This window comes from Schistocerca serialis, chromosome 5 (genome assembly GCF_023864345.2).
Source record: "Schistocerca serialis cubense isolate TAMUIC-IGC-003099 chromosome 5, iqSchSeri2.2, whole genome shotgun sequence".
NCBI classification, from domain to species: domain Eukaryota; kingdom Metazoa; phylum Arthropoda; class Insecta; order Orthoptera; family Acrididae; genus Schistocerca; species Schistocerca serialis.
In genome coordinates, this window is record NC_064642.1 from 27,128,785 (window position 1) to 27,144,300 (window position 15,516).

Here is a 15,516-nt window from a genome sequence, read left to right on the forward strand (position 1 = left end):
TTGCATCTGCAGTGACAAGCAGTCCCTCTCTAAATATACCAAGGGTCTCACTGAAGCTTTCACTGACCCTAATTATCCTCCCATTCTTGTACAAAAAGAACATGCCTTATCTTTCCAATCTCCCACCACCTCCCGAAGTCCCACAGTCCGGCCACAGAGGAGCACTCTCCTCGTAACTCAGTACCATCCGGGACTGGAGCAACTGAATTACATTCTCCGCCAGGGTTTCAATTACCTCTCGTCGTGCCCTCAAATGAGAAATGTCCTACCCACTGTCCTTCCCACCCCTCCTACTGTGGTATTCCACTGTCCACCGAACCTACACAATATACTCGTCCATCCTTACACAACCCCTGCTCCCAATCCCTTACCTCATGGCTCATACCCCTGTAATAGACCCAGATGCAAGACCTGTCCCATACATCCTCCTACCACGTCCTACTCCAGTCCGGTCACTAATATCACCTATCCCATCAAAGGCAGGGCTACCTCTAAAACCAGTCCTGTGATTTACAAGCTAAGCTGCAACCACTGTGCTGCATTCTATGTAGGAATGACAACCAACAAGCTGTCTGTCCACATGAATGGTCACCGACAAACTGTGTCCAAAAAACAAGTGGGCCATCCTGTAGCTGAACATGCTGCCAAACATGATACCCCTCATCTCAATGACTGCTTCACAGCCTGTGCCCTATGGATCGTTCCCACCAACACCAGCTTTTCTGAATTGCGCAGGTGGGAACTTTCCCTGCAATACATCCTACATTCCCGTAGCCCTCCTGGTCTCAACCTTCGTTAGTCACTGTCCTCACCCATCCAACCCCTTCCCTGTTCCCACTCCAGCAATACACAGCCGTCATTTCACTGCCACACCCAGTCTTTTATTTTTATTTCTGTCCTTTCCGCTAGTTACCCCCTGCCCCCTCCACACCTTCTCTCCTGCCCTCCGTATAAACTGCAACACTTCACTGTCCGCCACTCCCACCATACTATCCCTCCCCCTCCCCGCTCCAGCCTCCTCCTTACCCCCACCCAGTCGCCACTCCCATCATGCACAGGTGCTGCTGCTCACAGTGTAGTTTCAGCTCTCTGAGACTGCAGACATGTGTGTGTGCAAGTTGCACTCACATGAATGTGTATGTGCGTGTGTGTCTACAGCTGACAAAGGCCTTAATGGCCGAAAGCTATGATTGTGTGAATTTTTTTATTGTGCCCATCGCGACTCAGCATCTCCACTATATGGTGAGAAGCAACTTTCCTTCTCTCATACTGTTACATTCCATCCTGGATTTGCCATTGTTTGTTTGTATTAAATATTGAAATGTGTGAGAAACTTGCTATTGCTTAGAATGACGTGCACTCAGAATATATTAATCCAGTGTTTCACAATGAGAGCACTTAGCAACTTCTGACAAATTTTAAGCATTATTTCAAACCTTTTCTACACTATTTCTCATGCACAAGCTTAAAGTCAAATATTTAACACATCAGTTAATTTTTAAAGTAATCAGATGTCTCAAGCTGCCTTATTCAAGGGAATTTGATTCATTAAAGAAACAGAGATTTACTGGTAGTCTCAGGCTGGAGAAAGACAAAAGCACAACACTTGCAACAGAAGATACACTGGTGTTCAAATAAACCTCAGTGAAATGGTTGCTACTCTGACTTTCTGACGACTCCATACAATGTTGCTAGCACAACAATCTAGATTGGAAAAAGAGAAAAGGAATTTTTAGAAAACCAAACTGCAAAAAGAGGGAAAGAAATTAACTTCCCTATAAGTTAAAACTTTGTGCCAGATCAAATTCCAATCTGAGCTCTTGCCTTTCATGAACTATTATTTTACCAGCTAAGCTATCCAGACAAAATTAACAGCTTATGTTTGCCTGAACCTCTCTTCTGCATTCCAAATTTTACATGTCTCCTTCACACCTTGCTGGAATATCAGTCTTGGAAACGAGGGTTTCACAGAGAAATTTCTAACTATAGTAGTTTCCACAATTAACACTTTCTAACTTTAGTAGGTCCCACAATTAACACTGTTTTAATTTGTCAGGTAGTTCCACAAAAGTGCACACACTGCTCCACAGGGAGAGATTTATTCTAGAGACCTTCACTCGGCTGTTGCTAAGTGATTTATTTATGATACTCTGTCTTCCAGGAGTGAACTACTTCAGATGCTATGGTCGACAGTACACTTAACTAAAAATAGTGTCCAGAGAAATAAGTACCATTGTGTAGTAAACATACTATGTATGATACTTATAGCATTACTTCTGTTGACTACACATAAAAACATCTTTGTAACTGTCTGTTAATTCTGTATAAAGGTTGACCATCAATTAAAAATTGGATGTGATTTAAGTAACTTAGCAAAGACAACACAACCAAGCAGCACCTGACACATCAAAAATTTTACACACGGGATACCACGCACAAAAAAAAAACCTGAAAATGGAAATTTTTCCCCAAAATGTGCCAAATAATGCAAAAATTTTACCTGTTAGCAGAAAAGTAATTTCATAAATAAACTCACAACATGTTCCCTAAACAGCTTTCTACACAGAGTTGACCATTACCAAACTGCCTGAGCGCATGAAAGGAAACAGAAGATCTAATCGTCTTGGGGATGCCCACTATCCAACTGTTAAGAATGCCCTACAGTATGATGCAAGGGACCCGAGTGCCTGCTACACCATGTAGGCTGCTTGAATTCTCCTATCTAGCATTAATTTCCCTGAGCTCTAAAGGTGCTGGCTCTCCATCACATCTCTGCATCCCAGCAGTCACCCTCCTTCCCCACCCTTTTCCTTTTCCTTCATTTTTTCATATATCAATATTATGAGACGGATAGTGGCTACTCAACGTATAGCGGAGTCTCTGGCAGCTGGAGCTGAAGCTGGAGCAGCAGCGCATTGTAGGAGAGGCAACTGTGTGGGGTAAGCAGGAGGCTGAGGTGGTGAGGGAGAGGGATAGTAGGGTACGGGTGGGGGACGACAGTAAAGTGCTGCTGGGATTGTGCAAGGATGAGATGGAGAGTAGGGCAGCTAGGTGCAGTCGGGAGGTAAACGGAGGATGGGGGAGACGGGGGTAGCAGAAAAGGAGAGAAGTAAAAAGACTGCATGTGTTGGTGGAATAGAGGGCTGTGTAGTCCTGCAATGGGAACAGGAAGGGGCTAGATGGATAAGGACAATGACAAACAAAAGTTGAGGCCAGGAAGGTTACGGGAACATAGGATATATTGCAGGGAGAGTTACCACCTGCGCAGTTCAGGAAAGCTGGTGTTGGTGGGAAGGATCCAAATGGCACAGGCTGTGAAACCATCATTGAAATGAAGATCATCACAGAATGCAGCACAGTGGTTGCAGCTTAGTTTGTAAATAGCGTGACAGGTAGCACTGCCTTTAATGGGAATGTAGGATATATTGCAGGGAGAGTTACCACCTGCGCAGTTCAGGAAAGCTGGTGTTGGTGAGAAGGGTCCAAATGGCACAGGCTGTGAAACCATCATTGAAATGAAGAGCATCATAGAACGCAGCACAGTGGTTGCAGCTTAGTTTGTAAGTAGCATGACTCGTTTCACAGGTAGCCCTGCCTTTAATGGGACAGGTGATGTTTGTGATTGGACTGGAGTAGGTGGTGGTGGGAGGATGTATGGGAAAGGACTTTCACCTATGTCTTTTATAGGGATATGGGCCATGAGACAAGGGGTTCGGAGCAGGGGTTGTGTAGAGATGGAAAAGGATATAGTGCAGGTTTGGTGGGTGACGGAATACCACTGTGGCGGGTTGGGAGGGATAGTGGATAGGACATTTCTCATTTCTGGGCATGATGAAATGTAGTCGAAACCCTGGTGGGGAATGTTTCAGTTGCTCCACCCTGGACAGTACTGAGTCACGAGAGGAATGCTCCTCTGTGGCTGGATGGTGGGACTTTAATACTAGCCTGGGAGAGTAATTACAAGCTGTAAAGGCCTCAGAGAGATCCTTGGTATATTTCAAGAGGGACCGATCGTAACTACCGATGTGACAGCCATGGGCAGGCAGCTAGGCTGTATGGAAGGGACTTCTTAGCATGGAATGGGTGGCAGTTGAAGGGGAGGTATTGCTAGTGGTTGGTAGGTTCGACATGGATGGAGGTACTGATTGAGCAATCTTTGAGATGGAGGTCAACATCAACGAAGGTGGGTTGTTGGGTTAAGAAGGACCAGGTTAAACACACAGTGGAGAAGGTGTAGAGGTTCTGGAGGAATGTGGATATGGCATCCCTACCCTCGATTCAGGTCACGAAGATCTCATCAATGAATCTGAACCAGATGAGGGGTTTGGGATTCTGGGTGTTCAGAATGGATTCCTTTTGATGGCCAATGAATAGATTGGCACAGGATGGTGCCATGCAAGTGCCCATAGCCATACTGCGTATTTGGTTATAGATAATGCCCTCAAAGAAGAAGTAACTTTGGGTGAGGATATAGTTGGTCATGGCGACTAGGAAGGAGGTGGTTGGTTTGGAATCCATAGGGTATTGGGAAAGGTAGTGTTCAATAGCGGTAAGACGATGGTCATTAGAAATGTTAGTGTACAGGGAGGTGGCATCAATAGTGATGAGCACGGCACCATATGGTAAAGGAACAGGAACTGTGGAAGAACTGGCTGGTATCTTTCATAGAGGAGGGTAGGTTGCGGGTAATATGCTGAAGGTGTTGCTCTACGAGAGTAGAGATTTTTTCAGTGGGGACACAGTAACTGGCCACAATGGGGTGTCCTGGGTGGTTGGGTTTATGGGCTTTAGGAAGCACGTAGAATGTATAAGTGCGGGGGTGAGGAGAGAGAAGGACGCTGGGAGAGGTTCTGGGATGGGTCTAAGGATTTAAAGGGAGACTAAGATCCTGCTGGATTTCTGGTATGGGGTCAAAGTGGCAGTGTTTGTAGGTGGATGAATCTGACAGCTGTCACAGTCCTTCTGAGAGCTGGCGGAGTCCTTCTGCCAGGTAATCGTTGTGGTTCAAAACAACAGAGGTGGAGTCTTTGTCAATAGGTAGGATTATAAGGCCGGAATCAGTTTTTAATTGGTGGACTGTGGATCTATCAGCGGATGTATGGAGATTTGCATGTTGAGGGATTTGGGGAATGATGGGGAGATAACGTTCGATGTTAAGAAATTCTGGAAAGTTAACAGGGGGTGATGTGCGGGCAGTGGGAGTGGATCATGGTTGGATGGAGGAGTAAACTGGGTCAAGCGGAGGTGGGTCTTTAGTTGAATCTGATTGGTAGGGTTGGCGGCAAAGAAGTGCATCCACTGCAGGGACTGGGAGCAGGAGAGGTCTTCAAGAAGTCCTGCAAAATTTAATCTGGGAGTGAGGCAAAAGGTGAGGCCTTTGAAAGGTCTGATACTTCTGCGAGGATAGAGTTTTTCGGGTCTGTTTAGGTTCTGGATTCTGTATAGTGGTGGGAGCGAGTTTTGGAGCGTGGGATAAATGTAGTAGGTCTATGAGACAGGGTTTTTCAGCTATTGGGGGTGTGGTTAGAGGTTGTTATAGAGGTGGTAGTCCAAGGCAGGAGCACAGGAGTAAGCAGACGGGAGTTTTTTTTTTTTTTAAGGTAGCATTGCGCATGTTGCTCTAGTTCCTGGAGGGCAAGAGTTTCAATGTGTGTATGGCTAGAGACTGTGATCGTGTGTGCGAGTTGCGTTTTGCGCTTGCACATCGTTATATGATGAGTAGCAAACTATCCTTTTCATGGATTTTCCATTGTTTGATTTTTTTCATTTGTACATAACTTCATAATTTAGTCAATGACTAACAATTACTTTTCCCTCTTCTCGTCCCCCTCTCTATGTAGGTTTTTTTTTATGTCTGCTTTACTCACTTCCAATTTCTCAATTGCACTATTCATTCCACTTACTACCTGTCATCCCTTAATCCATATTTACTTGTAAATGTGCTTCCATTATCTATGGATTGGGCTGCCACAGTGCTTACCAATAATGTTTTAATACCCGACTCTCTCTCACGTATCCCGTGTCCTCACAACTCACAACTGGTAGACAGAGTAGACTGGGGGACAGAGTGACTGCTCCTCCTTTCCAAACTTCCCGAACATACCTCTCTCTCCTCTCTGAAAAAGGAACTAACATTTCCAAAAATTATGTACTGTTTTCCTACTTTTAAATGCACCTATTGGTATACATGGATCAGGACAACAAATCAACTGACTACTAGTTATTTCTAAGACAGCAACCACGGCAACACCCAATCAGAGAATAAGCTCGGTCACACCACCTAGCCTTCACTGTTGTCATACAGCTCTGCTACCTCAGCTGCTAGCTGTCACAGTCATTTGCAGATGGCATTTGTTATCAGTAAGATGACAAATGTGCTTCATTGTCACTGTTCGCATTGTTTCTCTGTGTGACATGTTTATTTTACATGACAAAATGTCCTAAACTAGTTACGAAAGTGTACAGAAAAATGACAAGACTGAAACTTCCTGGCAGATTAAAACTGTGTGCCGGACCGAGACTCGAACTCGGGGCCTTTCGCGGGCAAGTGCTCTACCAACTGACCTACCCAAGCATGACTCACGCCCCGTCCTCACAGCTTCATTTCTGCCAGTACCTCGTCTCCTACCTTCCAAACTTTACAGAAGTTCTCCTGCGAACCATGCAGAACTAGCACTCCTGAAAGAAAGGATATTGCGGGGACTTGGCTTAGCCACAGCCTGGGGGATGTTTCCAAGCCCCGAGTTTGAGTCTCGGTCCGGCACACAGTTTTAATCTGTCAGGAAGTTTCATATCAGCGCACACTCCGTTGCAGAGTGAAAATCTCATTCTGGAAACATCCCCCAGGCTGTGGCTAAGCCATGTCTCCGCAATATCCTTTCTTTCAGGAGTGCTAGTTCTGCATGGTTCGCAGGAGAGCTTCTGTAAAGTTTGGAAGGTAGGAGACGAGGTACTGGCAGAAGTGAAGCTGTGAGGGCAGGGCGTGAGTCGTGCTTGGGTAGGTCAGTTGGTAGAGCACTCCCCCGCGAAAGGCAAAGGTCCCGAGTTCGAGTCTCGGTCCGGCACACAGGTTTAATCTGCCAGGAAGTTTCATATCAGTGCACACTCCGCTGCAGAGTGAAAATCTCATTCTAATGACAAGACTATTACCACTCTGCTAAGCAAATCCAACACTGCATGTGACTGCATCTAGAACAGAAAAGGTCAGTTATTGCTGCCATATTGTGTGCACAGATAAATGAACAAACAACATCTCCCTCTCCCATGCTCAACTGTCTATCACTCTGTTGATCGAAGTGAGTTCATGGAATTTCGCCACTTGAAGGTACATATTGGTCAGCTATTCACATCCTTATATTTCTGCACAGGACCTACTACAGAGGATAAACATATATGCCTCAGTAACTGCATTACTGTACTCATATTAGTGAGACCATATAAAAATTCGTAATTATGGACTGCAACAGCATACACAACATCTCAAGAGGAACACTTCTGCAACAAATTGGTTCTTGGGTATTGGAGACAGATCATCAATGTTTTGGGAAGAATGACACCTAAACCAAAGCCGAAGTAAATCCATAAATAGGAGAGTAATATGGATAACAAATTGACTTAACTACCAAATATGATAAGAATGTACTTTTGTAACAGAAGAATAATTAACTTGAAAAACTATAAAACTATAAGAAGATGGATACAATTGTGTGGCCATATTTACCATCAGGAAGCAAAATTCTAAGCACAACTGACAAAACCAAATAAAAGTACAAAAAACTATCCTAGCTTTTTGAACTGTTAGGCTCCTCAAGAGCAGAAAGAGGGATACATTGTGGAAAAATAAAAAGGGAGAGGGGGGGAGGGGGGATGTCAACAGGTGACAGGACAAGAGGGACCCAACTGTTGTGAGGATGAGGGGAGATACAGTGGGTTTTTTTTTTTTTTTTTCCCAGGGACTGTTGAATATGGGCCCTCATTATGAAAGCCTTATTCATGCAGGTTCACATGAAGACATATTTATGGTGTGCAAGGGACAATATCATAGCATTCCATTATCCATCCAGTTTCACACACAAAGATGAATTCAGTAGAGTATTTCAAGTGATGAACACATTCTACACAACAATTTACTTTTTCCTAACATAGTAGCCTTTCAGGCACACAAAATGTCTGACCCCCACCCCCCTCAATTGTTTCGAACTAGTTTGTGAAACGAAGATGAATGCCATTAACTTTTTATCTTTCAACTGTCATAATTAACCATTCCTAGGCAAAAAATGTTTTACAAAATTTCACTGTAAGTGGTGCAAAATTCTATTTGAAACTGTTCAGATTCTAACGGTTAGTTTCTGATAGGAAGGGTTAAGGAATGCCTCCATGTAAGGCATGATTGTATTTTAGCATTCCACAATGACCAAACATTTTGTGTACTTTATACGTTCTACGTTTTTAACATATCTGAAAGCAAAGTAATGTAATTTCCTTACACTAATATGCTTTAAATAAGAAACTTAACGTACGGTAGTCACCTTGTCCATTGACCAAGGTAAAAAGTACTTTGTCTTTATCAGGTGTCGCCCCCTTTAACGTGATTGTCACAGTAGGCTCTGCACCATTAGGTTCCATGACTCTCTTGATAGTAACCATCTGTGGTCCTTGCTGCGTTGGTGTGACAGCTGTTATACCATCAGACTTATTCTGAGAAGCAGAAGAAGCAGCCACATCCGCCTTCTTAGAATTTTTTTTTGGTTTCAAAGATGAAGAATCTGTTGCATCTGAAGAGGCATTTGTACTACCAGGTGTATTCACAACAGTGATAGTCACTTCTGGAGTTTTGTTCTGAATTTCTTCGAGTTTAAGCCTCTGGGCCTCTTCTTGGTCCTTTCTTTCCTTTTCTTCGAGCTGTAAAATATGAAGATGTTACTACACATATATTTTGAATATTATTTTACATTGAAAACAAATCTTCAAAGAACATGCAAAATATCACCTGACCTAAAAAAAAAACAATCCACAAATTTTGGATTTATGATGTATCAGTGCCACAAATCTATAAATTCTTAACTTTCATAATTAACGAACAATTAATCTTTGATCTGAAATAAAATTTACTCACTTCATCATCCATTTAAAAAAAAGCACTGTTCCATGAGACTAAAGACGACATACAGAGTTTTGCATTAAACTGACCGTGGTTGTTAGATCTGATACGATTGTCTGGTCATCTCTCACCATATGGCATAAACTGGAGGTACTTAAGTTTTGTTGTACAGTTATACTGACTCACAATTTCAAGAAAGAGGTATCTGCTCTAGCTCTAGAAAAATATATAACAGAACAACTGCATATGCAATTACACACACTTCTACATAATCAATTACATACACTTCTAAATAATTAGTCCAATAAAAGTAAAGATGGCTGTTAAGAACAGGAAATCCTTAGTCACATCTTAGAGAAGATTACAAGAACCATCACAGTAGACGTTATCATCAGATCTACAATATACAAAAAGTAAATCCATTGCAAAGAAATTATCTCTGTACAAACCTGCACATCAATGATAAAAAGTACATAAGCATTAGTGTACATATCTTTGCAAAATTCTTACTAACATGCATATACGCCGCCACTGCAATGAGAACACTTTCCATTCACAGGAAAATACACCACATTGGCTGGTACAACTTATAAAAAAGAAAGTCTAAAATATACATTGCACCAAATGCATGCCCAGCAATGGAGGTGGACAAATAGAAAGTGTAGTCATGGTCCAAGTACATCACTGGCAAAACTGAGCAAGCAAGTAGCCTATGGCAGAGCAAACAGTCACATGTACAATCAACATGTGCCATGTGTGTGAACAAATCAATATGTGGCACTCTCACAGAAATACTCTGGAGAATCACTGATATTCCTACAAGAACTACACTGAAAAACCATTATCCAAAATATACCTCTGATCAGTGAGCATTTGACATCCACACAGATACTAACTTAAGGCAAATAATGCCAGCTCTAGTGTGAGTATGCAGAACACACACTGTATGCTAGTAAAGTGAACCATGATTCACACACCACAGCATGTATGAAATAAACGAAGTAGGCCTCACAGACCAGAAATCCACATGTACATCAAGACTCTTCCTTTCAGGCAAAACAAGCAGCTCACCATAGAACAATCCGGCACATGACAACCAGCATACTGGGCACATAAGTATACACCCATACACATCATCAAATTCATCAAAATTTACAATTACACAAAAATTATAAAAACACATTTTAGTACAGTCACAAGAGTATTTTTACAACTTTTACAAAGTTTTTTGGGCTATTTAAGACATTTTCCAAAAACTTTTAAAAATTTGAAAAATTTAAGACAAATTTATTTGGAAATATAATTTAACAAACCTTAAACAGATAGGTTGAATCTGTACTATACATCATCCACCCATAGACACCCACAACTACCAAGTATGAGAATGTGACACCTGTAAATAGTCCCAAGTTTCCATGCTGTAATAACATGTAACCAATGAGAAGGAAATGACAGACAAGAACCACTGCATTTACAAATGTGTCCCCCTTATCTCCTCTATAAATGGGTTGTTACAGATTATATGCAAATGTCTAAATATCCTGGTCTGTTGGTACACCACATTGTTGTCTGACATCAGGAGCTGCTGCTAACAGATGTATTTATAAATGCAGTTTCTTTGTGTGCCTGCATGACCCAATTTTCCAAATAAGTATGTTTTAAATGTTTTGAATTTTTACAGGTTTTTGGAAAAGCCTGAAACTGTTTAGAAAAAAGTTTGTACAAATTGTAAAAAAACTTTCATAATTGTGCTAAAAAAGGGTTTTTTATGGTTTTGTGTAATTGTAGATTTTGACGAACATGATGTGTATGGGCATGTACTTATGTATCCAGCACACAGGTTGTTATGAGCCAGACTACTATCTGGTGATCAGGTTGTTTCACATGAAAGGGAGAATCTTGTTATATGTGTGGATTTCCGGTCTGTGAGGTTTGTTTATGTCATCCACGCCATTATGTGCAAATGATGGTGTACTGTACTAGCATACGATGTGCGTTCCACTACTTCCACTAGAGCTGGCAGTATTTGCCTTAACCTGGTACCTATGTGGATGTCATATGCTCAGTGATCATATGGCTCACTCTGCCATAGGTTACTTGCCCACTCAGTTTTTCCTGCAATGAAATTGACCACAACTGCACTTTCTATCTGTCTACCTTCATTCCTGGGCACACAGTTGGTGCAATGGATATTTTATACTTTATTTTTTTTTTGTATTTGACAAGTACAAAGTGGTGTCATTTCCTATTAGTGGAAAGTGTTCTCCCTGTACAGTGGTGGCATATCAACGTGACTTCTGCCTGTCATAATGCCCAACAACCAAGATACTGCAGATGCCATTTCTTTTCATAGCATGACCTCTCTGGTTGTCATCTGCAGCACCCTTACAGCACAGTGGTACGTTCATCATATTCTATGCCCCTTTTTTTGCTCTTCATCACAAGCCATCCTGGGCTTACAGTTCCCGCACTTGGTAAGAGTTTCCACTACTTGTCTTCATGCTTGCCAAACCCTACTTTGGCAAGCAAGATCACAGGATCTCAACCCAACTGAGAACATTTGCAGCACTAAAGTCAAAGCCCTCCAACCAGCCTGTGATTTTTGAAGATCTAAAGCACCCATTTGACAGAATTTGGCAATATACTCCCAGGACGACATCCGACATATCAACCAGTTCCAAACGAAATAACTGCTTGCATAAGGGCCAGAGGTGAACCAACACATTATTGACTTGCTCAATTTGTGTAGATCTTTCTCTTGAATAAATCATCCAATTTTTCTGAAATTATAATCATTTGTTTGCCTGCACAAGTATGTCACATCTACCGAATTGCACCTCATTTGGATACTAACTTCATAGTGCATTTGTTTTTCTTTTTTGTCTTAAAGTGTAATAAATAGAATGGGAACTTAAGAATGCTTAGCTGTCCATATTGCTGAGGATTTATAATGAAACAAACACACTTTGAAACTCCTAAAACAACCTAGTTCAGTCACAATTGCACCTTGAATCACTGAAAAACTTGGAGAGACAAATTAGTAAGTTGCACAGTTTCATTCAATAATGTCATATGGAGTAATGTTCTGGGGTAACTCATCTTTAGGACAGAAAGTCTTTCTTGCTCAAAAGTGTGCTGTATGAATTATATCTGGTGCTCACCCATAATCATCTTGCAGACATCTGTTTAATGAGTTGGGCATTCTGACTACTGCTTCATAGTATATTTATTCCCTCATGAAGTTTCTTGTAAATAATCCACTACTGTTCAAAATGAAAAATGATGTACATGATTACAACACCAGAAGGAAAATGACATTCATTACTCCACATTTAAGCTGTCATTAACACAAAAATACACGCAACAATGCTGCAACCAAAATTTTTGACCAGTTACCCAGTGATAGCAAATGCCCAAGAGAAAGAAAAGCAACATTTGAAAACAAACAGTTTCTCCTTAACAATTCCTTCTATTCTGTAGAAAAATTTATATTATTGTAGTATGTAAAATGTGTGGGTAGGAATTACTATAGTGGCCAGCACCAAAGTAGAGTCCTCAAGGTCACAGCCACTGCCTGCCGCCAGCAAGGATTGCATGCTGCGATTCGCCCGCCTCTCGGCTTTGTTGCCATGTGGGTACCATTAGTGGTGTGAGCAGATGAAAGCTCAGTGTTACCATGCTATATCGAGTGTTCACATCTGATCTTAGAGTCTTACTGTCTTCAGACAGGTGCTTTGACGTGTGTTCGATGGTGAACAACAATGCACCAGAAAGTGCCTACTTGTAGCACTCCACTGGTCGGCATACGTAAAGGGCGGAAAGACATTGGTAAACAATCGGAAATTATCAATCTAATGTACTAGAGTTTTTTATTGATCTGACCGACAATGAAGAAGTGAGGAATAGCTTAAATTTTGCGCAAATTCATAAACTTACTGCTAACGTGTGTGGTGTCTCCAAGTCAACTGTAGGCCATATTAGCAAATCTGTGTTATTGGCAGAATCTCCAGACATGAATGAGTGTTTTGATTCTCCAAGAAAGGGATACAAACGTGAATGGAAATCAACTGACTTTGACGACTTTAACAAAGAGCTCGCGCGTACAAGTGCACTTGGATATTACGACAGAGGAGACGATCCAACGGCTAAAAAAATACAGGCTCACTTCCATGAAAAAATTAATTACTCAGGCTCAGAGACCTCCATTCTTCATCTTCTCTGCTCCCTTGGTTTCCGATTCAAGAAGTGTAATGACAGATGGAAATTCTTAATGGAACGCAGAGACATTGCAGCAGCAAGAGCAAAGTTTTTGCGTACAATGCACTTTTTGTGTGCTGAAGACACCAGGCCTGTAGTGTACTTGTATGAAACTTGGGTTTCACAGAACCACACCAATAAATATATATGGCATAACTCTAAAGAAAATGGTGGTTTGAAAGTGCCTACTGATAGAGGTGGCTGATTAATAATTGCCCACACTGGTTTATTAACCACAGGCTTCATACCAGAGGCCAAACTTGTTTTTCGTGGTGGGAAAAGTTCTTGCCAATCTGATTACCATTCGGAAATTAATGAAGAAGTTTTGAAGAATCGGTTTATTCGACTCTTGTCTGTACTGGAAGAAGGGTCAATTATCATGACGGATAACTTCAGATACCACTCCATTCCGACAGAAAAGCTGCCACATTCAAATTGGCGCAACACAGATATTATTGAGAAGTTGAAGAGAAAGAATGTTTCATTTTCAGTCAATAAAACGAAGGCTGAACTCCTGTCTCAGGAAGAAATCGTAGGTGCCAAAAAGACTTATGAATTAGATCAACTGGTAAACGAAATGGGACACGTCTACCACCGTATCACTGCCAGTATAATCCCATTGAATTGATATGGCCCCACGTAAAGCAAGAAGTAGCGAAAATAAATACTACTTGCAAACCTGCTGATGTCGAGAAGCTAACACATGAAGCTCTTGAAAATGTTACTCAGCAGGACTGGGAGAGGTGCGTAAAACACACAGAAGCATTGCAAGAAACTGGTTTCTTGGGTTTAAGAGACACCATAGTGGAATTTGGAACCTGGCTGAAACGAGCAACAGTGAATCTGGAGACACGGAGCCAGAAGATCCTTCAGTTTAGGTAAGTGCCGTCTATGTAAAAAGCTGACTTGATTTAAATGTCTGTCTATTTATTTCAATACTAGGGGATATACTGCGAATGTTTTTCCCTTACAGTAGACATCTGATAAATTTATCACAAGCGGTAGCAATTAGTTTACTCGACAGTAATTGTCAATTAAAATAAGATTGTCAATTCTGCATTAATTAACAACAGTTTTTCCTAAAAACCTGTACTGAATGTCTTTACATTCAGATATAATCTTACTGTATTTGGTTTAGTTGTACATTCGAAATTTAACTCCTTTTTTCAGAGAAGAATTTACTGGCTGTTTTGTAGTAAGAGTAACGCAGTTCATAAAATGACAAAACGTTGTGGTGCCTCTGTATCGACTGTATATATAAACAGTGCAGTAATACCAGAACAATCCCAGCACCTACTCTGATTCTCCGACAAGAGCATAGAAGTCTACGATATTTGACGACTTTAACAGAAAGCTAGAATGCAGAATTGTATCCAATGGCTAGAGAAATAGAGGGCAATGTCCGTGATAAAACTGATTATTCTGGCCAGTCCACTTCAATGCACTGTCTTCTCCACCCACTTGGTTTTTAATTCAGAAACTGTAATGATGGAAGAAATTTGTAACACAAGACATGCAGTAGTAAGAACGAAGTTTTTGTGTACCAAGCACATATTGCATGCTGAGAATAATAGGCTTACAGCAAATTTAGATAAAACTTGTGTTTCACTAAACCTTTTAACAAATATTTTGCTCGACTTCAGTGAAAATATTGGCTTCAAAATTACTACAATTATTTTTGCGTAGCGTGTATTGGCATTCTGAGTGACGGGTGTAATGATGAAAGACATGTATTAGCAGCCAGTAAAATATTTTCGGGGAGTAGGGAATATTCTCAGTCATATTAAAGCGAGCTGTACAAACAAAACTATTGGTGACGGCCCACAACAACTCGCATGCTGCTGCGCACGGAATATCATGGAAGTAATCTGACTCTGTACGTTATACGATACGATAATGATACCTGAAATGTTGCCAAAAATAATGTTTCCAAGATAAAAGACACAGCGTATGCATCTGTAAACTTTGAGGATGTTCATTTTTTTTTCCCCAGTCCATTTACATTAGTCATTCTGTTACTACCACAGGTTGAAGTAAAAAATTATTTTCCTTCAAAATTTCTTGTGACATTAGTTTTCATTCCCCCCCAAGCTGCTAGTGAGAATTTTCTTTTGGAAAGTACTCCATCATATTCTACACTAAAAATAGAGTTGCCCAAT

At 41.2% G+C, this 15,516-nt stretch overlaps 1 protein-coding gene across 3 annotated transcripts in view; it reads right to left on the reverse strand.

The window, feature by feature from the left end:
• The window catches only part of LOC126480694 (protein FAM193A-like), a 227,483-nt gene that overhangs the window by 74,257 nt on the left and 137,710 nt on the right, over window positions 1-15,516 (reverse strand). For 2 of the 3 annotated variants that reach the window (XM_050103932.1, XM_050103934.1), the window contains exon 16: window positions 8,520-8,901. In XM_050103932.1, the coding sequence (XP_049959889.1) occupies window positions 8,520-8,901 (382 nt within the window). The remainder of the gene's footprint in view (window positions 1-8,519; window positions 8,902-15,516) is intronic. The other variant, XM_050103933.1, reaches the window with a different exon arrangement.